Here is a 27,863-nt window from a genome sequence, read left to right as displayed (position 1 = left end):
AACTACACAAGAAGAACAAGCCCCCAAATCCACAACTGACAACATTTCAAGGAACTTTAATTTAGGCTACACAAAAACAGGCCCAACTGACTCAAAACAAGCATTACATGGCAACACAGCATCCATGCTTTGATTAATGAGGAGGAAGCAAACCCTAAAAGATCTCCCTATCAGCATGGGAACAAAAATTACATCATTTCTGAGCTATTGACAAAACCAAAATGACATAATTTTGTTCCTGTACCCTCTAGGTAGCATAAGCTTTAGTTTCATATGTAAAGTAGCTCAAACTTTGGTCCTCCTGCTTTAACACATCTAATTCAATTTAATGGATCAATGTTTAGCTACAATTTGACAGCAAGGTGTTTCATTACGATCAGGTGGATGGAGCAGAGAAATACCTAAAACTTGTAGGCCCTGTTGGACGATTTTAAGATTCCTGTCCTACTTGCTCCCATCGTGGAGGCAGAGAGGGTAGAATAGTTGCTGTTTATATCCCTTGTATTTCTCAATCCAGTTCCACAGGACCCCCTGCCCCTGCATGGTTTAGATGTCTTCCTAATCCAAAACATCTGATTCTGGTTATTAAACCTCCTCATCATGTCTTTTTCAAACCTGTTTGGGAGTCATTCATTGCATTCAGCTGTGCTAAACTATGGTTACCTCTAAAACATACAGGACAATGGATCCTGGATAGAGAAACACCTTTTTAAGCCAGTAGTATTGGGAGAATACTTTTATTCATGTATTTGGGGGCATTGGTTTGTTTGTTAGCAATGTAACTCAAAAAGTTGAGGACATATTGGGACGACATTTGTAGAAAACCTCAGAAATGAAATAAGAAACAAACTATTAGATTTTGTGGGTGATCCGGATCACCACCTAGATCCAGGAAAATTTTAAAAGACTCTTTACTGTAGAGAGATGGGGATCATTTTGCAAGCTTCTAACTTAATAATGCCTGCAGTCATTGGCAAATAAACACACAATGGCTTGGCGGTGGTCTGCGTGCTGAGTGCTTCTATTCTTATCATTTCACTACTTCACCACAATACACAAATCAGGCAAAAATTTCCTTACTTGTAGTGGGTACAGGCAGCCAAATTGGAAGAGAAATAACCATACAAACATCCTCTTGCTTCTGCTCAGTAATGCACATCACCAGTGTGTTGTATAAAACAACAATTATATTCCATTTAAGGCCCATTTTTTAAGTTACTATGTTCCAATGTGTCTCATGCAACCCTAAAGAGATTTGAAAATTAAATGATTAAATAATATGTTCTCAAGGCTGGATTGTTTCGATTGCATCTATTCTATGAAGTTGGCAAGTTGGTAATACATTAACTATTCAGAAACAACACAGGTACACATTTGGGGTTCCATAAACGTTTTCCCTTTAGTGCTCCATTTCCATCAGCTCCCAAGAGAAATACATTTTTCCAGCTATTAAATTACTCACATATCACCAACTAACTATAAACCAGATGTTTGGCACTGGAAATATGGGGTACAATGATCCATCTGGTAAAACAGCAACAAGTATATGACTACAGGAGTTTTGACTGGCACAATTCCTGTAGGTCTGCTCCCACTATACACACAACAGCATAATATTGCTGTAACAGTATTGTAAGACCTCAAACCTGGAATGTTTCAAGGGCAGCTATAAATTTCCTGAGTAATTGAATTATAACCAAGTTATTCATCTACAGCAGGAGCGCTTACCAATTTCAATTCACTTCAAGTACAGCATGTGTACTAGCCTTGATGAACATGTCTTGTGCACAAGAAAAAGATGGCAGTCTGAACTCCTTGACCTTAGAGCTGACTTGCAACTCACGAAGGACAAGGAGAAAGTTATTCCCTTGGCATTGTGCTTCAGAAACACAAATGAAAATTTTGGGAGCAAGAGCATAGAAAAGAATTAGACACTTTAAAATGTTTGCATAACGAGCACCTTCTCGCTGCAATGGCTCTCCTCGTTTTAATCACCTGCACTCTCCAGACCACCTACACCCTTCTTCATGATCAGATACAGGACCGACAGGCTGATGTATGATCCGAGGAATTAATCTGCCGAGCCTGATTGCCATTACCGCCATGCGATTATGCACCTTGATTACCGAGCCCACCCCAAGGACCATGACGTGCCCCGGTGCACATTTCAAAGGTGCGCATAAAATTATGTGGTGATTACCCTACAATAGATCAATCCACATACGAATGAGACTGTGTGGCTATACAGACTGTCTCAAGTAGGACTGTGATTATTAATAGGTACTTAAGGTGACCTGATATCTGAAGCTTGAAGCACTAAAACTGCTTGTGATCTTTCATATAAGCAAATAAATTCATTTTCTTACATTTTGAAAGTCATTATTGGATTATTGTTGTAGAGGGAGAAATGTTTGGAGTTCAAGCATGCATAAAAAGGATGTTGGGCACTTCACAGGCAACTGGAGCTGTACTTGTCCCTCTTGAGGGAGTCTCCAAACATTTAACAGCAACACAGTTGTTGACACTGAGGAGGTTATTAGCCTGTATTACAGAGTATAAATGCCTAGAGATCAGTTTTTTGGGTGTGTATACTGTAGAAGAAAAAAAAATTACTTTTTTTGTGCCAGTCAGAAGAAAAACATCTTGCTTATTATTATTGAGCATGAAAGTACACAGCATTCTACAGTGACACTTAAATTCAGAATTTAGGCCCATATAATCCCTGACTGTCATTTTTAAGATAGCAAAAATGTTATCTTGAGTCAAAGTAATAATTTGATCTTGCAGATAAATAGTCCAGTTGATTTATCCTGAAGTGATCCTTCACCGTAAATTAATTGGACCAGACAGTACAGACGTAAATTGACTCTTCTTGGTTGGTTCCATATGGAAAATGTTAGTCATACAGACAGACCGCTTTTGAATAACCAGTCCAACGTAACAGTTCTAATCTTAACATATTTGCATTAGTAATGCCCTGGCAAAGATTTAATGGACTTGATATGCCACCATTCACAGTGATCCCTGCTCTTAGAAAGCATGGTTCTCAGTGCCCGCCCTGCACAATTACTTAATGGCTTCAGCTATTTTGCATATCTACAGGAGCAACAAAAAACATAAATGTCATGCAGCAGGAAAAAAAAAAGTGATTTATGTCTTTTGTCTCTATCAAGGCTCCAGTTAGGAAGGTTTCCAACATGGTAAACATATTCAGTAAACACAGCACTGTTGCAAGCATATCCCCATGATTGTAGATACATTTAAGACCATTTACTGTATGCAAATGTGAATTTGAGCTTACAAATCCACAATTGCAGAAATTCCATCAGTAGCCAGAGTTCAATAACTCTTCAGTCTTCAAGTGTGTGGATAATGGTCACTGTGACTGCACATCACTGCAATTCAAAATCTCATCCATCTAGAGCTGGACAGTGTTTGCTGCTAAAATAATATAGATAAGGGAGCATGTATTGATGATGATGGTGAGGCTCTGTGCTATTGAAAGAGAGGGTGAGTGATAGTTTGGAGAGGACGGGTACATACTATTCACAGTGCTCCATGTGGCAGCTTGCATTTTCACACTGGTACAGTATGTTTGTCAGCTACAGACAACGCAGGCACTTACGCACTGCTGTGGGCAAGCAATGTACTGTTCTGCCAGCCCACTGCGTCATGGGCACATGCATGTCCAATGTACCACCATGGAGTCCCTCTTATACATGACTTGATGACTGGCAACAACAGATTTTAAAACATGCCATTGTAAAACAAGATAGAGTCCAAAAAGAGCAACTGGGGCCCCGCTTTAAGTTAAAAGGGAACAGTCTAAAAACAGCTTTGTTTGCAAACGTAAACATTAATTGCAAACTGTTAAAATGATTTCTATAATATCACATGAAAAAGCAGTGCAGTTTTGTTGTTCCCTCTCAAGTGACATACAGTGGCGAAAAAGATTTTAACCTCCGGCAAAAGGAGCAAGAGCTCACACTGATTTTTGTCATTCATTTTTTTTTCAGTCTAGTAAAAAGGTTTGAAAGCATGAGATCATTAACTGCATTTACAAGGGTACAATGCAAGGGCAGCGTTGATACGAGGAGACTTCACTTTCAAGATCTTTTGAAGGAAAGAAAATGAAGTGATTCATGTTCAGCAAATGGAAATTAAACTCTTTTTGTTGTAAAAAAAAATGGACCAGTGAAGGAACAAAGGAATGAATAAAACGGAGAGACTCAGATTATCATCGCCGTAGTGTGGTACAATAATGCCTTGTTTAAATACATAACCAATCCACTCGTGGTGTGAATCTCAACGTTTAGATCATGAGAAAAATGTAAAAGGAACAACTTTAATACATTTTACCCTTGTGACTCACAAGCAGGACTGTGATGTCTAATGTTACAGCGACAGTCCAATGCCACAGGTGGCCTGTTAGAATGTGTATTTTGAGAATTGACACACTCATTTCAGCACTCTGATGGGGGGTCTTAGTGCTGTGTAACACAGACTGGATAAAGCCAGGAAAAGGGAAAATAGCCAATTTGATCATTTGAGACCACACACAAGAAACTTGCAGCTTTCAGAAAATGTTTATTTTATTCATAAACTTTTCATAAAAATAACAACATCAATATTAATTTAAAGTATTGTAGAAACTGTCTATGTACAAAATCTTTACTTGAACAGTTAATATAACTTAAGGCAAGTTAAATACTTTTTTTTTTCCTTTTTTGTGTAATACCATGTTGGTGATCATTTCACCAAGCTCAACTTTCTTCTTCTTTTTTTGTTTGTTTTTTTTCTTTAAAGTGAACATTTCTACCTCCAGCAAAACATACCAGAAGTCAAAAGTCTTTCATCTCCAAGGTAAAGTCTACAGAAACTCGCAGCAATGTGTGCTACCTGATTACTTAAAAGCAATATTTATATGATTTGCTAGTATTTCTAGCTCAGTTTAACATACTTCTGTACAAACTGTAAAAGAAATGTTGTTGAAAATCTGTACCACAACAAGAGTACATTCCCTTTTTAAATCTAGATCTACAATTCAATGAAACAATTCTCATCATACCAACAATGGGATGACTTACGAAAATGCTTTCAATATCAAATTGTCACACTTAAAATATTGTGTTACTAAACAATAGCCCTCAAAAAACCAAGACATTATTAATGGTTGAGAATACATTTCACCTTAGAAAGGACGTCAGAATATCACCATTGTAAAATATACAGTTATCTATAAAAATACAAAGAAGTACAGTAATACAAATATATTTATTTCCCATTTATGATATATCTTTCACAACTGTAATAATCCAAACAATTGTAACACAACACAAAGACCAATGACAAAAACACTAACAGCAAAATGATAAGAGGATAAACAAACACAAACTGATCAAAGATGGACAGCTTTATGGTCAAAGCCAGAAATATGTTAGCCTACATTCATGTAAAAAATAAAAAATAAATAAATTTAAAAAAAAGAAAAAGAAAAGCCTTCACTGTGACGCAAAGGAGAACCTTGACAGTGGTTGATATTCCAGTTAAAGGAAGAAAAGAACCTGACATAAACATGCATTTTAAGAAACATAGTCCAAACCATTGCTCTAAGAATGCTAAAAGCAGAAAATAAGAATCTTAAATTGAGATAATAATAATAATAATCTTTAAGTGCAATCCATTCATGCTCAGAGGCGAATGGAGGTCGGAGCTGTCCAAATAAAGTGGTGCTGAACAGCAGTCATGCAATGCGGACAGGGGTTAGGCTCCACTCAAAGTAACAGCATCAAGTCACTGTTGAGCTCTCCGACGACTTTTACAACTTATGCGTGGTTGCATAAAGTCAGCAGCAACAGGCAATAAGGTAGAAGCAGTCCTCCTTTTCTTTCTCTTCTCACAAACTCTTTCTCGCCTCACCTCTGAAGTCAGGCATTGGCTTGCCAGGCAAAAAAAACCCAACTCAGACATTAACTTCTTGTCAGCTGGCTTATCTTCCAAGACGGAAAGATCCCAATAGGCCTCGTTTATTTGTGTGTGAGCACACAGCCTCGCCTTCATATCCCCTCGGGGAGAGTGAATGGCCATGTGCTGGTGCTCACCTGTGGCTTAATTTCCATTTTCTCCTTCTGTTTCAGATGTACGCGTCCGTGCCGTTTTCTCTCGTCGCTGCGCGCGAACCGTTTGCCGCACACGTCGCAGGAAAACGGCTTCTCCCCCGTGTGAGTCCTGGTATGGGTGGTAAGGTGATCGCTACGGCTGAAACTGCGCAAACAGATGCGGCACTGGAAAGGTTTGTGGCCTGTGTGGATGCGGATGTGCCGGTTGAGCTCATCCGAGCGCGAGAAGCGCCTGTCACAGCTCTCCATGGGGCAGGTGAAGGGTTTTTCTTTGGCTGGGCCGTTCGAGGTAGCGGGGCTCTTTCTGGCCCTGGGGGGCTTCGTTGCGCGGTTGCTGTAAGTTTGTGGAAAAGAATCAGGCAACAAGGAAGAATACAGGATGGAGTCTATGGTGCTCGGTAAAGCTGGTGATGTGTATAAAGTATCGCACTGATTAGACGGCTGCGGGGGCTCGGGGAAGGGCTTCATGTTGGGGAGTCCTACCGGCGGTGCTTGGAGGTAATTGTTGTACAGGGGACTGGAATAGCTCTGGGAACAGGTGTCAGAGAAACATGGTTCCTGCTTGATACCCCCCTCCACTTTAAACTCCATCTCTGGGTTGGGACAAATTGGTGGGAACGTGTCTAAAAGGTCCTTTACATCCATTTGCTGGTCAGGGGGGAAATCACTTGACATCGGAAAGGTCTCTGTCTGGAAACTCGTCTCCAAACAGTCAGACTTATTAAATGCCCCCCACTCGTAGCAGCTGCTTTCAAACTCATTCTTGACCACAACGGGGAATGAAGCGGCCTCTGACTTTGGTTCAGCCTTTTTCTGGTTTGGAGCTCCTGGGGAACTGAAGCTCAGCTGGGAAGTGGAGGGGTCTTGGGCCTGGCTACCAGCCTGATCCTCCGTATACCCAGGGCACGTCTGCTCCGGAGAATACACTGAAGGATTCGTTACTGGGCAGGTGTACGATTGCCTCTTGACGGTAGAGTCTCCAAAATTCCCATTACTGCTTTCCAGGGGCGCAGGTGATGGATAAGTTTCCCGACTGTTGCCACTCTGTTGCACTTCAGAAAGTGGCACTGTAGATATACCCACGATCTCAGTGATCATATTGAGGAGTGTTTCGGTGCTGCACGGCGCTCCCTGAGATGCCTCAACATAGAAACTGCCGGAGTAGGCGAGCGAGGAGGGAGTGTAGGTTTCCTTTGGACACTCGCATGGGTTAAAGGCAAATTCTGAGTTGGAAGCCTCGGTTTTGAGGGTTGCAGGAGTTCCTTCTGTTAAATTAGAAAAGGAGAGAGAACTTTGTCACCGCGAGTGGCAAAAAAAAAAAGAAAGCCCAGTTAAATGAAAAGGATGGAGGATGGAAACACATCTGCGTTACATAAACATGCGAAATTTGTTTTTTCTGATTTCCTCCATTTAAATCTAACTACACAGAAAGTGTCATATCTGTCCTGCAATGCTCGCATTAGAAAATCTATACCTTCGTGCATGCAGATTAATCGACTGTGCAAACATGCCAACTCACCGTGGCCAAACTGGGCAGGTACCCCCCGCTCCGCTTCCATATACACCTCCTGGTTATCTTTTCGCACACTGTTTTCCATTCCCAAGGAAGAACTGTTGCAATTCTCAAATTGTGGATAAAAAGAATCTTTCGCATTCAAATCCATGTTATTCAACATAATGATGCACTTAGAAGTCCGTAACTCTCAAGGAAAAAAAAAAGGGGGGGAGAAGGGGTAAACAAATTATGCAGATGACCGTTTTCTTGTGATGGTTTTCAACAAATGATCCAAGGTGGTCTTTGCCAAAATGAATAATAAAAAAAAAGCAAATAAAGGTATTCCTTCTCGTCTCTGCTCCTCGGTAGGTATTTGCTTGCTGTGGATTTCACATCAGCGACTTCCCCTTTCTCTCCTTATATACACTTTGGCAGCTCCCTCGGCCCTCCTCCCCATTCATCAGCTCCAGTGAGAGGATTCCCCGCTGCGTGTAAACTTCATGCCCATATATGGACAGAGGATATGACGGAGTCCCCTTCCCCCTTCCCCTCCCAAAACATCCTCCTTTTTTCTCATACAGGAGAGTCGGATCCTGACGTTGCAACAAGTGCCAACCAGTGCTGGTTCATATTCATCTCTATAATAAAGATTAGCCAGTTCAAACCAAACAGTATGAAAGGAAAGAAGTTGTAATGTTTGGTACAATCTCCAACAGTCTACCACTCAAAGTGTCACGTGAAACTACGTAGTCTATCTCCACGCGCATTACATGAGAACAGCACTGCTCAAACTAACCTGATCAATTTTCTGTAATTAAGGAAATGTAAAAAGAAATGCCAATTCGCAGCATTTTTATGAACTACGTAAAAATGTTTTATTCTGCTTTGTTCCACCAGGCTTTATGTAATCTAAACAGAGTCAAATTAATATTTTGACAAGTTTTTAGCATCATTAAAACAAATCTCTATAGGTGCATAAATACTTATGGGCTTATACAATAAATATTTATTCATTATTTTGCCCATTAAGCCTAAATATCTCCCAGCCTAACAAGAAAAATAAGGAATAATTTGGAAAAACCTGAACTTTGAAAACCTAATGGCGATGTTTATGTACGACTTGAGAAGAAACAAAAGCCAATTAAAACTAAGTCAATTGTAAAAGAAAAAAAGAAATAAAAATAATCATACAATTGTAATACTTGAAGTTACTCTAATATGCTTCCCTGTATAAAAGTGTCTTTAGAAGTCCACAAATAAAGATCTTTAAATACATTTGGAAAAAAAAAAAGAAAAAAAAAACAGTTCAAACAAGTTATAGTCAAAGACAGCCAATGTCTCTCTCTACAGTTCCTCTTTTATCTCCTCATAGCTCAGCCAGACTGCAAGGTTTTGGTCTTTTTTTCCCCCCTGCTGTCTGGCAGTTAGTCCACTGCCTAAATTCACTTTCTCATTTCCTCTCGAGGTGGCTCTGGAAATTGTTGTGGCTTTCACGATCAGGCCGTGTAACTGCAAAGCCCAGTCCGAACGAACCCTTGGCCTTTAAAAGCATGGAAGGGAGTCGATAACACCCCTGAGGTGTTCAGTGGTTGAACCCAACTGTTCACATGACATTTCAACCCCCAAAGCATTTTTTCCCTTTCTTTTTGCATCTGTTGCTGGGTGCACTCCGTGGTCACACTTCCTATTACAAAAAGTCGATACTCTTTCATAGGACGTTGCCGTGTGCAGCAGACCTCTGGCACCGGCTGGAGGTTCAGCACCATGGATAGCGACGGTGCCGCATTCAGCCGTGTAATCACACGTGAACCAGCGAGACACAGACCCTTTTCTTTTTACTTCACTCTGAATAGTTGCTGTCGCTCTAGACTCAGTTGAATTGTTTTTTACTCTGCATTAAATCCATTCAAGCCGCAGAGGTCCACGTGAAATTATATGCACACATAACTACAAAACAGGATTTTACCTTTCATCATGTGGAGCATTTTCTGTCTGCAGAAAGAAAGCAAAGGGATCCCGTTCGTACAAAATGAGCAGGTGCTGAATGGTTTGAACACCATGTTGTAATAAAAGTATTACAATATTCATGGATTGATTTCAGTCTTCTTTGCTCTACTAATTGTTACCACAGTGATATAAATATACAAGCTCCAGACAGCTCCAGCAGTCACCGTATACAATATTTTTTACATACCGAATAGTTTGGGGCTCTCCAAGGCTTTGCAAGTAAATACATACACATGCATTTATAACTATGTATGTCTAAGGGAAAGAGAAATCTCTTCTGAATGGACCTCTGACAAAAGCATGAGACCTTTAACAAGAATGAACAAGTATACAGTCGCAGAAATGTTACAAAACCCAAATCATTCATTTCTCTTCACACTTGTAGATAGACTATTTTCTCAAATTTTGAACTCATCTAAAATGGTTCCTGTGAGCTCAAATCTTACTTCATTTGAATGGCACCTGAGTACGCTTTGTTATCAGAAAGATAAACTGAGGGTTAAAATAAAATTAAGATTAAGGGCTAAATGGAAGAAAAGATACAGTGTCTGCTACAGTGGCAATGCACAAAGATTATAAGATGCAATAAATAACCATTTCAAACTAAATTCCTCAAATTTGATGCTATTTCCATTAATACTGAGCAGCGGGAAATGTATCAAAAGGATCTCCAAGTTGCTACCCTGTCATCTTTTTAAGGCAAAGTATGATAATAGCATATAAGCTCTTTCACTGCAGCAGTGACATTCTCCGGAACAAATGGTTTTCACCTCAGCCATGCACTCTAATTCTAGCCCCAGAGATGTTTAGCTTTGAGGAACTGCCTCCAAGTGATCCAGAGTCTATTAAAACCAATCTGATCACACAGAGTTCGGATCATGGGATGCTGTTATGATAACTGCAATGTGGCTAACCTCTCTCCTCCACAAAATGCCACAGCACAGGGACTAAGTAATGGATTTACGTAATGTTAGCACTTACTGACATTATAGCACGGGGTAACGCCATACCTGTGAAAGTTAAATGAAAGCCCTTGTTTTATTGTGTCACATTTGAGCATTAAGAGACAAAACGCTCCTGTTTCTTAGGGAACAGCTTGATGGGTAGGGAAAGAATGTCGAGCCGCTTCCACGTTTTAACAAGACTTTGACTTTAAAAGAGGTTCACAGTGTCGGACATTGAAAAAAGATTAAACATTGCTTTAATGAAAGGACATCTAAGCTCTTTTAGTGAATGAGTAGTTTCAGTGCAGTATAAATGAAATGTGACGTAAAATTAGCTCAATCTGTCTGTCTGTCTGTCTGTCTGTCTGTCTGTCTGTCTATCTGTCTATCTATCTATCTATCTATCTATCTATCTATCTATCTATCCATCCATCCATCCATCCATCCATCCATCCATCCATCCATCCATCCATCCATCCATCCATCCATCCATCTATCTATCTATCTATCTATCTATCTATCTATCTATCTATCTATCTATCTATCTATCTATCTATCTATCTATCTATCTATCTATCTATCTATCTATCCTTGGTTGTAGATATGGGATTTGTCCTTATATTTGAATAGAAAGATTTGGTGTACATGATTGCAAGGTGTTTACGTCCCATGGTGCAAAATAAACTGAAATCATCATAGGTCCACCATTGTGTTTGGGTGTTTGCATGGTGCATTTGCATTGGTATACATGTTTGGCTTTCAACAAAAGCACGGTTTTGTGCAGTATGACCAAACATTTGGTTTTGCCTGTCAAGAGGAAATTGTTCCAAAAGTCTTATAGTTCAGATGCAAATTAAATTTTTGTGCTACCATGCTCTTTTTAGAGAACCATACTCTTCAGTGCTTTCCTAATTGTATAATCATGACCTTTTCTATTTAGCTTTCAAACTGAAGCCTGTAGAGTAGGGATCACAAACCCAGGACCTTTTGGGCCAGTGGCCTGTAAGCTTTCAGTGTTTACTGCAACACTCCTGGTTTGAATTGAATAGTTCCCCAATACCTTGTTATCAAATTCAGCACAAGATCTTTATGACCCTTTATTTGAGTCAGGTGAGTCATTGCAGGGAACATAAAAAAAAAAGCCTGCAGGACACTAGCTCAAGATGTTAAGAGTTGGTGATCCTTGTTTGAAAGTTTAAGATCTTGGTTGTTCTTCTTTTTTTTAATTAGTCAAGTGAAATTGATCACCAGCAGCTGGTTATTAAATGAATTATAAATAAGTGTATAAGTTTGGTTTATGTGTGTTTTTTCTTCTTGTTATGCCTTGATGCATATAGTCGTTGAACTGAAAGGGTATATTCTTCCACAAAATGTTATTGGATTACTGTATTTGATCAATTTCAAGGTAATATTACCATAAACTAGGAATCCAGAATAGCAGAAGTTTACAGGATAAACCACTTGGTAAGAAATGTTGGCAGAAAAAAATAATGTTTTCAAAGACTGAGATGATTGGAAATCTTTGTGCCACAAAGAAAGGCAACTACTTTTCATCACACAGTGTATGTAACCCACTGGCCATGTTATTTCCAAGTTCAGTTCTGGACAGAGAGTGGGAGTTTTTCTTTGCCATTGGGTGCCTGATAAAGTTGAAGAGGCAATAAGGAGTGACTGCCCTGTGAGACATGATATGGTGGACAGCAAACCTGTTCTATATTTTTATATCATGGCTTGTAATGGGACTTCTTCAGTGCTCGTTAGTATAATAGGAGAAAGTTCCTCTTTGCTTTATTGACAAGAAGGCAAAATAAACCAGTACTACTAAGAAACTTAGTTGCTTCCTTTAAAACACACAAAAAAAATCAAAATAAAAATACATTTTTAGAGTTAACAAGATAATAAATTATGCTTCAGACAGACCTGACACATGCCTCAGAATGAAATGTGCACACAGTGTAATGTTGGTATTGCAAAGCTCTGCAGTGAGCCTAGCGAGATAGACTTCTCATCAAGTCAGCTCATTGGTGGATCATATCAGTTGGATCCTGCCAGTTTTCCGTTTTTACTTAAGATTTTCAACAATAATAAGACCTGCTGTCACAAAATAAGACTAATGTTGTACTTGTAGTTATTGCCACAATAAATAATTTGATGTGCAGCAATGTTGCAGCTGAATAACTCCATGCCTTGGCATCAAGTCAACCAACTATGCAGCCCACACTGTTTGAGAGTAAATAATAGAAGAACCTGATCCATACCAGGAAATCCACTGAGATGCAGAGGCTGTCGTTGCTGTTCAAATGAAAAAGCACTTCAAACCCACCATGATCAGGAGAGGTTATACACAAAATACTGTACAAGACAAATACAAAAGAAATTATGTGGAGAAGAGTAAGACAGTCTTCTGCCTTACCAGCATCCATATGAGATCAATATATATCATACAACACACACATTTACATTTAGCCTCCAGTGTTGCGTTGTACTTTTGACTAATGGTTTGCAAAATACATTTTTTGGATCAATCCTGCGAAAGCTAGGAAGCTAGGCCTGAACAGAGCTGGAGAAATCCATCTGCCTCCCCCCAAAACAAATTCTGACATGTCTCACAGTCAAATCTCCCCCCCAAGGCGTAAGATGAGGGAACATCTTCAATCTCAAGCTGAATACAATAGGGCCTGTAAGACACCGCAAAAATGGATTGGGAGTGCTAAAACCGCCGAAACCTCTGCCGGAAACACGACTTTCTATAAATACAAGATACTCGCCTCAGCTGCCAAGTTCGTTATTTTCTCTCTCTCCTCTCTCTCTCTCTGTCTCTTTCTCTCTCTCTCTCTCTCTCTCTCTCCATCTCTCTGTCAGGTTGGGCTCTGCATGGTTATATATACTACATCATCATTCAAACGCTGGGCAATTGAAAGGAAAATAGCATGAATAAGAAAAATAAAAGCAGCGGAAGCGTGGTTCTTCTATTGAAGGAACATCTCTCTCCTGCTCTTCCTCTAAGAGTGGGAGTGGGTTAGGGAAGCCCGGTACCAGGCCCCGATGCTGCTGCTGTTGGTGTGGCAGGTTTCCCGTGTGATCCAAAAATACCTTCACACTCGCCCACTTCGGTCCCCAGCCGCTTGTACTCTTTGGTTCTACAACAGGGATGGGTGAGAATCACATTCAGCGCTCCGATCGTGATTGCAGAATGCCCCAGCATTTCTTTAACCATGCCCCCAGACTCCTCCACACACACACACTGTGCTCACATGGCTCCCACCTTGCCCTCTTCTCTTTTGAATCCATGCTTGTAGCACTGACAGTCCAGTTTCTGGGTCTGATCCAGCTACTGCACCTGGTGTTACCTAACCGCCTGCAAATTTCAAAGAGAAATCAGCAGAAAACAACCCTGGTTTTTATTATATATATTTTACAGCTTTAGTGTCTGCACAACTCATTCAAACTGAAGGATTGCTTCAATCAGAAAAAGTACAACGGTAAACAGTTAAAATGCAAATATCTAGGTAATTTACATTAAGAAATAACAATCAGAATCAGCAATCCAGTCAGTCTGAAGCTCAATAACATCTAAGACAGAATCATTATCACACAACATGGACAATAATTGTACATATTTTTGACCAACAGAAAGTAATAGATCTATATATTCAGGTCTGACTCATCTGTACCTACATTGATTTGTCTTCGTTAGTCTTTCTCCTATTGAGTGACACCACAATGTTCATGAAAAGATATGTTATTAATTAGAAAGCATTGTTTCTGTCACTGCTTTATTGATGTACATGCGCTCATTATTTGGATATGCAATGCAAGTGATTCAAACAAATAGCCAACAGTAGACATGTGAGGAAGCAGATGAAGAATGTTAAGAGCGCGCAGCTAACAAAAGTAACTATGGAAACGGCCAGCTCTACATTGCACTACCTTCCACAGCTCACTCCAGAAATAAAAACTGTTGGGCTAAGAGCGAATCAGGTAAAGACAAAAGATCCCGGGTGAACCTATTTATAGTGGGCCTTACATAACATACATAGACCTATGTTGGCTGAGGCAAGTTTGTTACTAAACATTAAGCTTCTAGAGGCCAAAGGCAGAGTACACAGAGCTGAAGATGTTGGATCCTGGAGCAAATTTTACAGCAGTGTAAGTATAAACAACAATTAGCACAGTGTGGATCATATTGCTCATGGCAACAGTATAAGATGGAGGAAGGCTTGTTGCTTTTGATACCTTTGTGAAAACAAATGCTGCTACGCTGTGCTGCGAGGTCAGTGATGTCAAAGCTGGAGTTCCACAAACAGCATTAAAAGGCAATGAGCTCACAAAACCTGAGCCATTAAATAGCTGATAGCCACGAGGCTTGAGGAGTACACAAGCACAAAAAAAGAGAAGAAAAAAAATGACACACGCTCACGTCACATGATGCACAAGTTCACAACCAGTAACCCCAGAAGCTCTGATTATTTGTATAGGAGTTGAAAAGTTGTGTCAGAAGACAAAGCATTCACACTCACACACACACGCATATCATGATGTGGCCTTAGGACAAAAAAACCTGACACCTACAGTGAGAGGATATGAATACACAAGCCTACATATGCACAGAAGCTGTGTGAGAGCCACCGCAATGGTTTAATGCTCGCACAGTGATCATGTAGAAATACAGCCTGCCAACATATCTTAAATCCAAATTGATCCATTAGCATAATTATCCACTTATACTGCTTTAATTCTAAGTAGCTCTCCATTGTAAGTAAAATGATAGCTAAGCTGTATTGAAAAAGGCACTTTTCCACTCACAAATACCTTATTAATTAGCTCCCTCTAGCATTTCTTCCCAGTAATTACATTCAATGCAGTAGTCAGTGCAATTGGATTGGGAGGAGGGATGGGAAGAGGGCACTATCAGTCAACTTTATAATTGCTATGATAATATGAATGATGATTTTCTTTTATTTAAAGAAAAAAGGGAAAACAACTATTTTAGTCCTTAAGAGCAGCATTCTGGACATTGTATTTACTCCATGATTACAGGACTCATAGGTCAAATCAATAACTAAATATATTTCGCATATAGAGGGTTTGATATGGTTGGGAAGGGATGACATGAAATGCAAATGAATACTGACTCATCTGTTTATTATGCAGTCACATTAGTTAGCTCTGATGCTGTTTGGCTATTATCCCATCTCACTATGAAAAAAGGGTCTGGGGTGAGGGGGATGGATTGCGCAGTGAGTGCTTTAGTCACAGATTGTCCACACTCTTCAAAGAAATAATGCATTTTCATCTGTAGTTGCAATGAGGGGATGTGGAATCCATTTCCTCTGAGAGAAGCAACAAAAGAAAAAGGATATGGCTCATCTGCGTCCAAAATCCCTCGATAGTGTAATCTGCGATAGCAGATCAAAGGGTTAAATGATGAGCTGGAATCTCCTCCAGCTTTGCCCAAAATCAGATGTTTCCCACTGAAATAGCATGTACCAGCTTTTGGGATCTACAAGAAGTCCAAATGAATGTCATAAAAATGAAAGTAAGAAGCTGAACACAAGCATTAACAAGCTCAGTTATGTTATTTTAGAACAGAATCTGCACTTATTGTGCATAGAAAACTGATACTGTGGAAAACAAGACGTTTGGCAAAAGCACCAATGTGCTGCTTCACAGCGTACCTGCTGTTCTGCTAACTGATAGAGGAACTATTTATAGCCATGCAACCTTACAGCACCATGCTAAGTCTTCAACTATACAACTGCACATCTAACCCATTCAAAGGATTCATGAAAGTCTACAGGCTGGAACCCAGTGGTCATGTACACAAACAGAGAGCCAGAGCCTGTGCTCTCACTATCGGTGTTTCATATTTGCTGGTGAAGTATTAATAAGAACATTGTGACTGTACGCCTCAATTTGTAAATGCCCACCAGCATATGTCAAGGAGTGAAAAGAGTTTGCCATCAATGTATTCCATGCCTTTTGATGAGGGGTAATTAAGCACCAAACCCTCACAACAACAGTGCTCCATGGAAACCAACCAAGAAAAAAAAAAAAAAAGGAAAAAAGAAAGAAATTGACGTCAGCTGGAGGCCTTCAATGTGCCATTTGAAGAAAGGAAAAAAAAAAAAATCATCAGGCTGTTGTACTTAAGGTCAGTGTTGAAGCTGCTGTTTGCTTTGGATAACTGAAATGGCAACATCTGGATTACACACGAGGATTTATTGAATGTAGCTTTAATTCTTTAAATTACCAGCTAAATAGATATTATGTCAACACAGAAGTCAAAGCAGAAAGTTGTTTATATGAACTACAAATCTCACCAGTCACTAATCACTACACTACTATAGAAGTTAGGAATAATCAGGTTTTTGTACAATACCAAAATGTTCTTAAGACGCACAAGAACCTTTGCAGGTGAACTTGATTTGACTTTTTCTAAACTTCTGATTACACATTTACAAATACTCAATGTCAATGTACTTATTGCATAACATGCTGTTCTTAAACAAGTGGAGTGCAAAAAGATTTCCTGATTATCAGTGAACCATGACCATGAATCGACCACTACCTGTTCAGTCTCACTGACATCTTCTATTTAAACAGTCCTTTTTATTGTACTTTCTACATTATGCCATCATCGGGCCAAGACATCTAAAGCATAACAAATTATTAAGACACTTATATTTTATTCCGTCGATTACCCACAACTGTTCTTGTTTCAATAAACCAGTTTTATGGAATTAACTACATAATTCTACTTTAATGCTCTACATTCTTGCAAACATGCTTAACTTTTTGGGAGTTGCATAATTTTGAAATGATAACCACTTCTAGTCAGAAATGAAAAACATGTTGAATAAGTTATGGTTGAAAATTATATACAGCCAATAAGAACTTAATAAAATGATTTAAATATTTGCACACAATAAGAAACCACCCAGGCCTATTTACTATGTTCACTCCTGGTATGTTGTGTTTAATGCGACATGTATTAACTGTATTGCATGTTTAAGTTTTATTGAAGCCATCATGTTGTAATGTAGACTTAATTTTCCAATTACAGCTGATTCACATAAAAGAAAAATGATTTTAGTTTAATTTTAAAACTGCATTTAAGTAAGACCTCTATGTTGCAACTCATACAAGCGTAAGAGAGTATCATGAGAACTAAGGTTGATTTGAAGCTCAGAGACAGAAAATGTCAAGACGTAGCAACAAGAAAACTTTTGACACTTTTAACAGAAATATCTCCAAAATAAATACACCTGAGAAAAAAATATATTCAAACCATTTATTGTTGTTGACAAAACAAATCAAATTTAACAGTCATTGTTGCTTTCCCTGCCAGTCAAAACCATAATTTCTGCCATTAAAGGATGGAACTTTGGAAATGTTTAATAAGACTGGACACCTTTTTTTTGTTGTTATTCTTATCTTTTAAATACTGTGATTAAAGAATTAAATAACATTATCAGTCATTAAGACAGAAGAAAAATGCTGTCACAGACATATAAGAAATTGGCACAATTACAGATAATGGCATTTATCTGTGAAGTGAAAGCACAACTTAAATAACCACAAAAAAACCTTGTAAACATCTAATTAATTTAACGAACTGCCCTGATTTAGTCCAAATCCTCTTTTAGCTAAACAGTTCTGCATTTTAAACAGGCATAATCATCTGTCCTCATTTTCCATATCCAAGAGTAATGAAGCACAGAGACAGATAAATGAGAATTTCATGAAAATATTTCTCATTTTGATAAAACAGTGTGCAATGACAACACTTCACAGAACTGTGTTCAAAATAAAACAAAAACGGGCAGCTGCACTTGTTATTTTAATTAAGGTTGTTATGAGGAAATGTGATTTTACATGCAATTTGTCCCTGTAGTCAGCCAGACTATTTTTTTTTTTTTTTTTATCATTTAAAGGTCTATGTTGCTTCAATCACATCCATATAAATGAAAGGCCAGAGTTTCATTATTAAGATCAAATCAATAGTATCAATACTGCTCAGCCATCATCAGTACTGTCAGAGCAGACCAGCCAGTGAACGGATGGCTTCCTTGGCCCCTGCCAGTGCTGTCATTGTACTGTTCCCAGATATACCCTGTTTCAACATACTGTCTATAAACATTATTGATAAGGTTAGTCCTGAGTTCCTCATAAAGTACAGCTGCCTTCTCTTGGTATGGCCCTTCTGTGTTGCTGTAGTGGTGGAGGGCCTTGACTGTCAAGTAATTGATGTTAATCCATACTGGCCCCCTCCAATAGGGGGCATCATGTTCTGTATTTCGTTTCATATACAGGGGGTCAGCCTTAGAGAGAGAACGCAGGCCATAGGGTGTCCACAACTTACTGGAGTCTCTCATGTCTCGGAAGATGTGCTCTAGTTTGGGTGAGTCTGGTTGGAGGATTTGCAGTAAAAACGGAAACAAACTGACATAACCCAAAGCGTTGACATACTGTGGCTTCGGGGCTCTGCGGACAGAGCGGACGAGACGTGCCACAGGGAACTGATTACGGGGCTGTCCATGAGGTACATACACTTTCTCCTGCTGCAAAGACACAGCTTGTGTGTGGTTGCCGTAGTCACTGAAAGCATGGAGTTGGTCGGACCAGTGGAGCTCATTGAGCAGGTTGTTGTCACTGAGCACATCATGTGATAGTTTGTAGTCTTGATGGGGCTCACCAAGAAGTTGGGCTATGCTAGCCATGATGCCTGAAGACAAGGCCATCCAGCAATGTAAGTCCACATGCCGCTCATCTGCAGAGGGATGTGAGGCCCGTGGGTAGTCATCTAACCCAGAGGTTAAGGTCTTGGGATTGAGGAACAAATTGGTGTCCTTGTCACGGCCACGCCAGCGATAAGAATTAGGTAGGAGCCCCTTCTGAGTGGTGTTGTACCATTCAAACCAAGTTTTCAGCCTGGGAAAGAGGCGTCGGAGGAAAGGCAGGGTTGGTTGTGATGCTTCCTCTTCAGGATTTGAAGAAAGCTGTTCAATAAGTTCCTGAAGAGCCAGGAAGAGAGTAGGCGGGTTTGCATTCTCATTACGCTGAACAACAAATTCAGCTGGAACTTTACTGCGAGCTTCATCGCCGAGAATTTGCTCACGGGGGATCCAGCCCTCCATATTCATAAGGTCAAACCAGTGGGCTATCGCCTCTCTTGTCACCTGGGGATCCCACTTACTCAGCAGCAGCTGATGAAAACCCTCATCCCAGAGGAAGCCTCTGGGGAAAAACGAACGTGACGGGACAGCAGTGAATAAAGCCCCTTCAGGGTACAGCAGTGGGGATTCATTGTAGACTGAGTGTACAACTGACTCCCCGTAGAAGTAACCCATTCCACCCAACATATTGCTGAGTGCTGCTTTGGCAAATTTAATATGTCCCTGGCTAAAACCTCTGCTCTCAAGCCCAAACTTCCTCTCGAATTTTGCATTAAACTCAGCTTTCCTTTTCTCCAGCTCCTGAGTCATAACAGATCCCACCAGTTGGTTCGGGCGATCATAGAAGCTTCCAGACTCAAACAGAACTTCAATCTGGAAGGGCGCCTGGACAGTCACCTGATGCACCACAAAGTCACTTTCTTTCCTCGTGTCTGTAGGTTTCTGCTGGTTTTGGTGATGGGGGGGCTTGTGCGTGTCTACTGCGATGTAATGCCTCTTCTCCCCAGAGGGAGGGTTGTAGACAAGTCTGCGGTTCAGACTGAGCTTTACAATGTCGGTCAACTTCTCCAAGCCAGGAGAAACGGTCTGAAGGTAGTTGTAGCTGAAAATGAGAACCTTGTATTAACAACATTTTGCAACAAAACCAAGTTTGTAGTCATTGATATATAAGTGATCCTATCTGTGTTTACATGCTCAACATACTGCAGCTTAGCTTTAGTCGTCTCCTGCTTTACTGTTGATGTAAAACTTAAGAAACTGACCAGAGCACAGCTTTGTCTTAACCTACATTAGTACTACTTTGCAAATATTTATCAGAATAACACTTAATAGTTCTTATCATATATTTCAGTACATCCTCTTTTTTGCTTCACTTTTCCTCTATGTTCAATTGAAAATCTGAAAAATTAGTACACAAACTAGGTACTATGTTGCCAAAAGAAAGCTAGCATAGCCCCGAAACACTGGATAGAAATAAAGACAACAGATCTTTTTGCAAATGAATGAAGCCTTCACCAACTGAATGAAACCTGTGCTGTTTCAGAAGGACTGAACCCGCATACAGGGGTTCTGCTTTTCTTTGGCTTTACAGAAGTTACATTCCTTATACAGTAAATACACTATTTTAAATACACAATGAAACTTAAAGCATAAATAATCTTCTGCCACCATCTAGTAGTTTATCTTTCAACCCCCAGAAGTAACATACAACCACCCTACATTTGATAATGTACACAGCGCCGACTGACTTTAAAATGGCAGGTTAATATGAAGATCTTCTGAGGTATATTGATTCAGCGTTACATTACAATTTAACTGTCTGCGTGCATCTTCTTCTGTTTAAATAGCCCCTGTTCATGGCTGTTACATAATGATATCCTCTCCTTTTTAAGGTTAATAACAACCACTGAAAGGACTGCAAAATATAGCATTCTGTTATTCAAATATTGTTTCATTAGTCAAAGTCTTTTTGGCAGGATTATTTTACTGTGCGTCTTTAACCCTGTTAGTACTGGCAGTCCTTCTGCTTTACATTCCTTCTTGCTACCTTGTCCTTGGTTTCATCTATGTCTGTATTCATGCATTACCTGGCATATTTAGTGCTGGATACCTCCCCAGTGACAGGCTTTCTGAAGGTGATCTTGAATTTTCCAAGCTCTTCTGAGAAACCACTTATAGAAGCAAGTCGACTTTTCTCTTCCACCTGAGCCTGAAGTGAGCCCTGTGTGTCTGCTGCAGCATAAAGCATCAGGGATATGATTGGTGCTTGGGGGGCAGAACTCTGGTGGGTAAAGACACAAGGGAAAAAAATACCATTCCATCTAAAAAATATGTTAAATGGGGAAGAAAAGCACTCAAAAGATTCTTATGGCTACATGACGAAACATGCTGCAGAACTCACATGCTGTTTGGCTGTGATCCTCCAGGTCCAGTCCCCTCCATGATCCCCTCCCATCCTCTTAACAAACTCTGTGGTTAGTATGAAATCAGTATCGCGGATTTCTTGGACACCAAAAGTGAGTCCATCATGCATCTGCCAGCCATACCCTTGCAAATGATCCCCCTGCTCACAAGTGTGCCTTAGGTTTACATCGAAATCAGAAAACTGACGCATCCACATCATCCCTGTAGATATTAAAATAGAAGACAACAAATAGATATAAACATGGTGGATACAGACTTCCAACAGTTGTAAAATCATCCTGTAAAGTACACAGCAGGATTTACTAAACAGTTTCAGATATAAAGGCATCTCTGGCTACACGAACTATGCAACCTGCCAACAGGGCTTGCAGCAGAGTAGTGCCTACTTTACTTAAGCGTTGATTACTCAGTAATGGAAAATGTTGTGCATGTTGTGCTATCAATTAATTAACAAGATTGGCCATCAAGGGTAAATAGGCGTAGGAACTTAGACTAAAATGTACTTCAATGAGACAAGTGGACTGGCTTTTATGTTCTCTTTCACTTGTCCAGTAAAATGAAGCATTGCAGATCTCTATAGTGCAACAACACATAAAAAAACCAAACAAAAACTCAGGGATAAAACAACAAGAGACATGTTGGTATTTTATATACTTAAGTTAGATTAAAAGAAAATATTAATAATGGACTGTTTTGCTATTTTTACAACAAAAACATAACTATCATTTCTATAGGTTAAAAAAAGTTATTTGAATACTGAAAATCAGCAAAATTAAAAAAAAAAGTTATAGCTATATCGTAGTAAGGAATGCTTGTAAGCACAGGGGGGTTAGAAATGAAGCTACAATCTATTATTTCTATTAATACCAGATACAGCAAACTAAGCTTTGCTAGTAATAAAATAAAATCCAGGTCAGATGTGTCTGCAGTTTTACATCTTCACCTGAGTGAAGTTCCATGAGTTTTACTCAGTCAATGCAAGTCTGGACCAGTGGTGGTGGTGAGAGACTCATCTCTCACTGTTGTTACATTATTAGGCGACTGATGATGGTCAATAGATTATTAGAGAAACTACATGTTCTCTGCACATTCACAACAGCTCTTATTGAGCCTTTAGTAACTTCTTTCCACATCACAAAGTGACTTGAGTGCACGCAAATCGCTGCTCATATATCGACACGTTGCACATGTATACTCCTGGAGATCTCACTATGCTTACACATAAAGAAGTCAATGCATGCCCCTTGGATCAGAGCAGCCCACCGACGGGGCCAAAAACAGGGCTAGCTGTTTTTATTCAGCTGTACTTAACTATATGGTCACTTACATCAAAATGCATTTACTCTGATGTTAATGTTTACTTTCAGTAAAATTCTATCACCTTGGCATTGGAAATTGTATTTGTACCAGTTATTGATTTTCTGAGTATGTGCAGAAATACAACCATATCTCATAAATATAATTTTTTATTATATCTTCTACAATCAAAATTTGAACTTGACAAAGGGTTTATAAGACACAAATTGGAGAAATACTTGTGTGCAAGAGATTACAAACCACGATTAAGATCTACGATAAATGCTTGAGTTTGACTCTGAACCTACCTGTCACAATTGACCTGGGACTCCTTGTTTTCATGCCAAAGTAGACCTGAGGTCTGTATGAGCCCCAGAACCGTTGTGGGGAAACCTTTGGATTGCTGCTGTTAGCATCCAGGACACAAGGGGACGGGTGCAGAGTCACCACTCGTTTGGACAAAACGGATCGCATGTAGAGGGCATAAAAGAACCAGATAAGGCTGAAAATGCAGAGGCCAATAGAGATGTTGATAAAAACCTTTCCAATATCAACTTTCTTTTTCTTCTCCTTGCGGTGCAATGCAGAGGGCTTCTCATCTTTCCTTGGCGGTGGAGCAGCTTCGCCCATTACCACCCTCTTCCTCTGCCTGCCCATCCTGCCCTTCTGAAATGGAAACAATAGGAAATGGATGTATTTTAGGAAGTTTCAATGCATTTTAAATGCTTCATCAAAAGACTTGCACTCCAAAAATTTTGAATTCAGAATTCAGAGACCTCTGCCAGAGGAGAGGTTACGTTTTCAGAAGCGTTTGTTTGTCTGTCTGTCTGTTACCAACATAACTCAAAAATCAATGGATAGATTTTGTTTAAACTGTGAGGAAATCTCAGAAATGAAATTCAAGGAACAAGTGATTCGATTTTGGGGGCAACTGGTATCACCACCTGAAACCACGAATTTTAAATGACTCTTTGCTATGAAGGGATAAGGATAACTTTGCCATTAAAGCTTCTAAATAACAAGTAATGGCCACAATCATTGGTAAAGAAAATCACAATGGTTCGGCAGAGGTCTGCACTCTCTGAATGCTTGGAGTTACTAATACATTTATCGTGCAAATATTTCCAAACAACGCTTTTCTACATTTGTTCTTTGGATTGTTTTGTTTTCTAGTTTCCTGCATTCTTGTAACTAACTAAGAAGCTAAATTATTAAGTTGATCAATATTAGTCCCATATAATTAAAGCACAAGTAGATCAAATACTTTATGGTTGAGTATATTGTTAAATTAATGTATTTAGTATATAAATCAATTTGATTGTTAAGATATTTGTAAAAGATACATGTTTTCATTCTGTCTTACTGTTCACACGTTTGTCCTTTTTGTTCCTTTTTCACTGTTGAGGAGAACTGATTAAAAGGCCCGTGCTTGCCGACACGTTCATCTCTTATCTCAAATACATCTGTCAATATTGCCAATGGTGCAAAGCACTGAGCTGCTGTAATTCTGAATTTGAACAGGTTGCTGAAAGTTGAGTTTTCCCAAAGTTTGAAGGGAGGGTTAACCAAAAAAAAATTAAGAGCAGTAGAAAGGAGCTTTTACAACTTTTACATGGTCACACCTAAAGAACCAAAGCAAATTAGAGTGATTTATGAATGACAAACACACATGCAAAAATGTTTTGTTTTCAATTGATAAGCCATTACGTCTCCGTCTGACTTCATCTGAAAGCCATTAACCATCTTCACATTAAACTGTAGCTGTTCAGGTATTGGTTTATATCTTTTCTTTACAAGAAAATATTTTTCAATGCAGAACAAAGATTACATTTAATAGCTAAAGTAATCTGTATTTTAATAGCAACTGTAAGAAATTCAAGAGTTATACTTTTTCTGTAAATCTAAATGAAAAATAAACTATCTGAAACAAACTAGACCATCTCTTAAAAAAAATTTAACCACTTAAATTGTTAAAAAAAATTTCAGACATTTACACACTGTTGCTAATTGCTCTTAATAAACTGTTTTCTCACCTCTGTTAACTTACTTCGCTCAGACTAAATAAACAATTTATTTCCCATCGTATCTTTCTCTGATTTACCTTCTCCAACGTAAGAGCAAAAGTGTTTGACAGATTGTAAAAGCCAGTTGCCATATGGCTGGCTTGTGGTTCTCTACATAATACTGTTGTTCTTTTTTTTTTTTTTTTTTTTAAACAATTACCCTAAAAAGTTACATTTTGACCAAAACTTAATCAACTGAATAAACTAGTTTTAAAAGAACAAAGATTTTGTTAATTTATGACTGTACAAAAGAAACAGTTGGGCCAGTATCAACAGATGTGCATGTATTCAGTGTTTTATAATATTTCTTTCTGCACATACATGTTGATAATATGAAAAGAACAGTCTTTTTCCCTTTTGTGACAAAGATGCATTTAGATATTTTACAGATGAAAAAATCAGCTATTATGTGCTCTCTGTTGGACAAGGTACAAGCTGAGACAGTTTTCCTAAATTACTTCAAAAGTGGTTTGGCATTTCTAAACGGCAATTTCTTTTAGCATTGTGAATCTGTACACTCATTTTAACAAAGCTTTGTACAGTGGTTTATTAAAGCTTATGAAGACTTCAGAATTTTAATATTTCCAAATTAATGGCCTGATACAAACCAAAATAAGTTAGTCCTATAGGGCTGAGCGACTAATCAATTTAATTGATTAATTTAAATTTGCTGTTTATAAAGATTTTTTTTTTTTTTTTTTTTTAATGAAAATTGCAATTATTTTTTTCCTGCCAGCACCTTTTGGGTTTCATAGTGACGCCAGCACACTCCCGTTGGTTTCCCACAATCACATCAACATGGCAGATAGCAAAGAACAGCTTGTTCCCAAAAAAGTGAAACTTTAATTTTTATTACCTCATTCCCAAAGTGGGAAATTGTTTTGGTTATTTATTGTCAAAATACTTTAAAAGGAGTAACTATTTTTCTTCCAAGAGGAGGCGCTTTTATTTATCAATTTATTAGTTTTTTTTTTACGTTAGAATAAAGTTACACAAGTGAAGTGAGGCCTAGTCTTAAATGTATGCTCAAAACCTAAAACCTAGCTCACGGTTGAAAAGCACTCAGCGAAAACATGTTGTGTGTTATATGTTCATTGTTCACAGTGGCAGCATCGGCAATCTGTTTTTTGTTTTTTTATACAAGCTAGTTTAACAGCTTGTTTAGTTGCGCTTTAAATATAGGTAAACTCCTAGGCTGACTGCCATAAAAGCATTTTTGAAAAAATCATTTTTGATATTTTTAATTTATCTTTTATTCTAAATCTGTGAACTTAACAGGTAATTGAGTAAAATCAGAAATTCGATTTGGTTTTTTAAAAAAAAATTGAATTAAAAAAAAAAAAAAAAATATATATATATATATATATGTTTGGTTTTTTTTTTTGTTTTGTTTTTTTAGGACATGTCGCCCTGCCCTAAAGTCCTAATGATTATATGTAGTAATATGTATTTACTGAAGTGAGCACCACATTATACATTGTACATATAGCACTTTTGGCATGACTCCCTCTTGCAGTAACAACTGTAATGCACTTCAGTCTGATCTCATCAGTTTCTGCAGCTTTCTGGTTTTTGCATATGATCTTAAGTAATGTCCACCAGGGAACAATTTTTCTCTCCTGATGGTAGACTTAGTCATTTTGAGAGAGGGTCTTTTATCAGTTGCATTGAAGTTTCACTTATGAAATTCAAGTCTTGCTGCAAGAGATCTTTGGTCCTCCGCTACTTGGGAGAGACACATTGATCTTTAAGTTTCTCCATTTGTACACAAAAGAACATGGAAATTGTGGGATCAAAAACTATTGACCAACCATTTTTTCCATCTTTTTCATGTTGTTGAAAAGCAATGTCTTATTCAAGGACCTCATTAATATTCTTTGCATCATCATACACAAGCATGTTGTAAAAATCACATTTTTGATACAACCATGTATTTCTCTCACATACATTACACACACACACACACACACACACACACACACACACACACACACACATATATATATATATATATATATATATATATATATATATATACACACACACTATGTAAAGGCACACACATCAATCACCAAATACTGACTGAAAATAAAAATTAAAATGCTTGCTGTATGGTTATCTTTTACCTATAAGACTTGTGTTTAAATCTGAAGATGTCCTGTCTTGAATATACAAATAAAGTCACTGTAAAATAAAAGCAGATCAATTCTGAGCAAAAAAGAAATATTTAGCTACTGTATCAGTCATTCCAACTTTTCTTTTGGTGCTTCCAAATCACAGCTTTGATTCCTTTTCAGTCTTAAAAAGGGCTCAGGAGGGGAAAATACACTTATTACTAGTGTTTGTAGCACATATTTTGTGTGCTTTGAGAACCTTATAATGTACATGAACTGATTCCTGATTTTGGGCTACAGACACGCTCTTGCTAACGTTGACGTTTGAACGATAAATTGTAGGAATATATATGTCTACTGCCTCGTTGAACACTTTAACACTTTAATTGCACGGCTTTGACAGTTGATCCATTTGTTATATCGATATATTTAATACGTTGGTAGTAGAAACTCCCCATAACCTTCCGCCAAAGCAACGTTGTATTTCAGGTTTCACGCTACTCGCTCGTGCCTTCATGCTAGAGTTTTACCATGGCAACAAACCACCGAGACGTGTGCTTTTAGTTGGCTTGGTGGGAAATAGGTAAAATGCGTCCGTTTCGCAGTTCTAGCTTAATGTTCATTCAGCAAATTAGTAACAGACCTGTCGAAATACCCGAGTTTCAGCTGCTCATGACCCTCTGCTAAGCTTCCTAGCTGCTTCCTGGTTACTAGTTTTTCACT

At 38.6% G+C, this 27,863-nt stretch overlaps 2 protein-coding genes across 2 annotated transcripts; both read right to left on the bottom strand.

Moving 5' to 3' along the window:
* Nucleotides 1–6,056: 6,056 nt before the first annotated feature.
* Nucleotides 6,057–7,795, bottom strand: LOC306774960 (uncharacterized protein; the record flags this gene model as incomplete). Its single annotated transcript, XM_079265153.1, has 2 exons — nucleotides 6,057–7,384; nucleotides 7,639–7,795. 2 exons carry the CDS (start codon nucleotides 7,793–7,795, stop codon nucleotides 6,057–6,059), a joined length of 1,485 nt encoding a protein of 494 aa, XP_079121279.1.
* Nucleotides 7,796–17,987: 10,192 nt separating this feature from the next.
* Nucleotides 17,988–27,854, bottom strand: mogs (mannosyl-oligosaccharide glucosidase). The gene is made up of 5 exons (XM_079264641.1): nucleotides 27,784–27,854; nucleotides 23,272–23,629; nucleotides 21,645–21,868; nucleotides 21,331–21,524; nucleotides 17,988–20,345 (listed from the first exon to the last, which is right to left on the bottom strand). Exons 2-5 carry the CDS (start codon nucleotides 23,618–23,620, stop codon nucleotides 18,575–18,577), a joined length of 2,538 nt encoding a protein of 845 aa, XP_079120767.1. The 5' UTR covers nucleotides 23,621–23,629; nucleotides 27,784–27,854; the 3' UTR covers nucleotides 17,988–18,574.
* Between the last annotated feature and the right edge of the window lie 9 nt (nucleotides 27,855–27,863).

This window comes from Telmatherina bonti (genome assembly GCF_933228915.1).
Source record: "Telmatherina bonti genome assembly, chromosome: 3".
NCBI lineage: Eukaryota > Metazoa > Chordata > Actinopteri > Atheriniformes > Telmatherinidae > Telmatherina > Telmatherina bonti.
Note: the sequence above shows the minus strand (reverse complement) of the source record. Positions and strands in the feature narration are given on the sequence as shown.

Bases quoted from the DNA above. Each gene is read 5' to 3' on its own strand.
- mogs (XM_079264641.1), bottom strand. From the start codon at position 23,620: ATGGGCAGGCAGAGGAAGAGGGTGGTAATGGGCGAAGCTGCTCCACCG. The intron at 21,869-23,271 runs GTAGGTTCAGAG...TAATATCTACAG, and splicing joins TCCCAGGTCAATTGTGACAG to GGATGATGTGGATGCGTCAG. The intron at 21,525-21,644 runs GTGAGTTCTGCA...TTTACCCACCAG, and splicing joins GGATCACAGCCAAACAGCAT to AGTTCTGCCCCCCAAGCACC.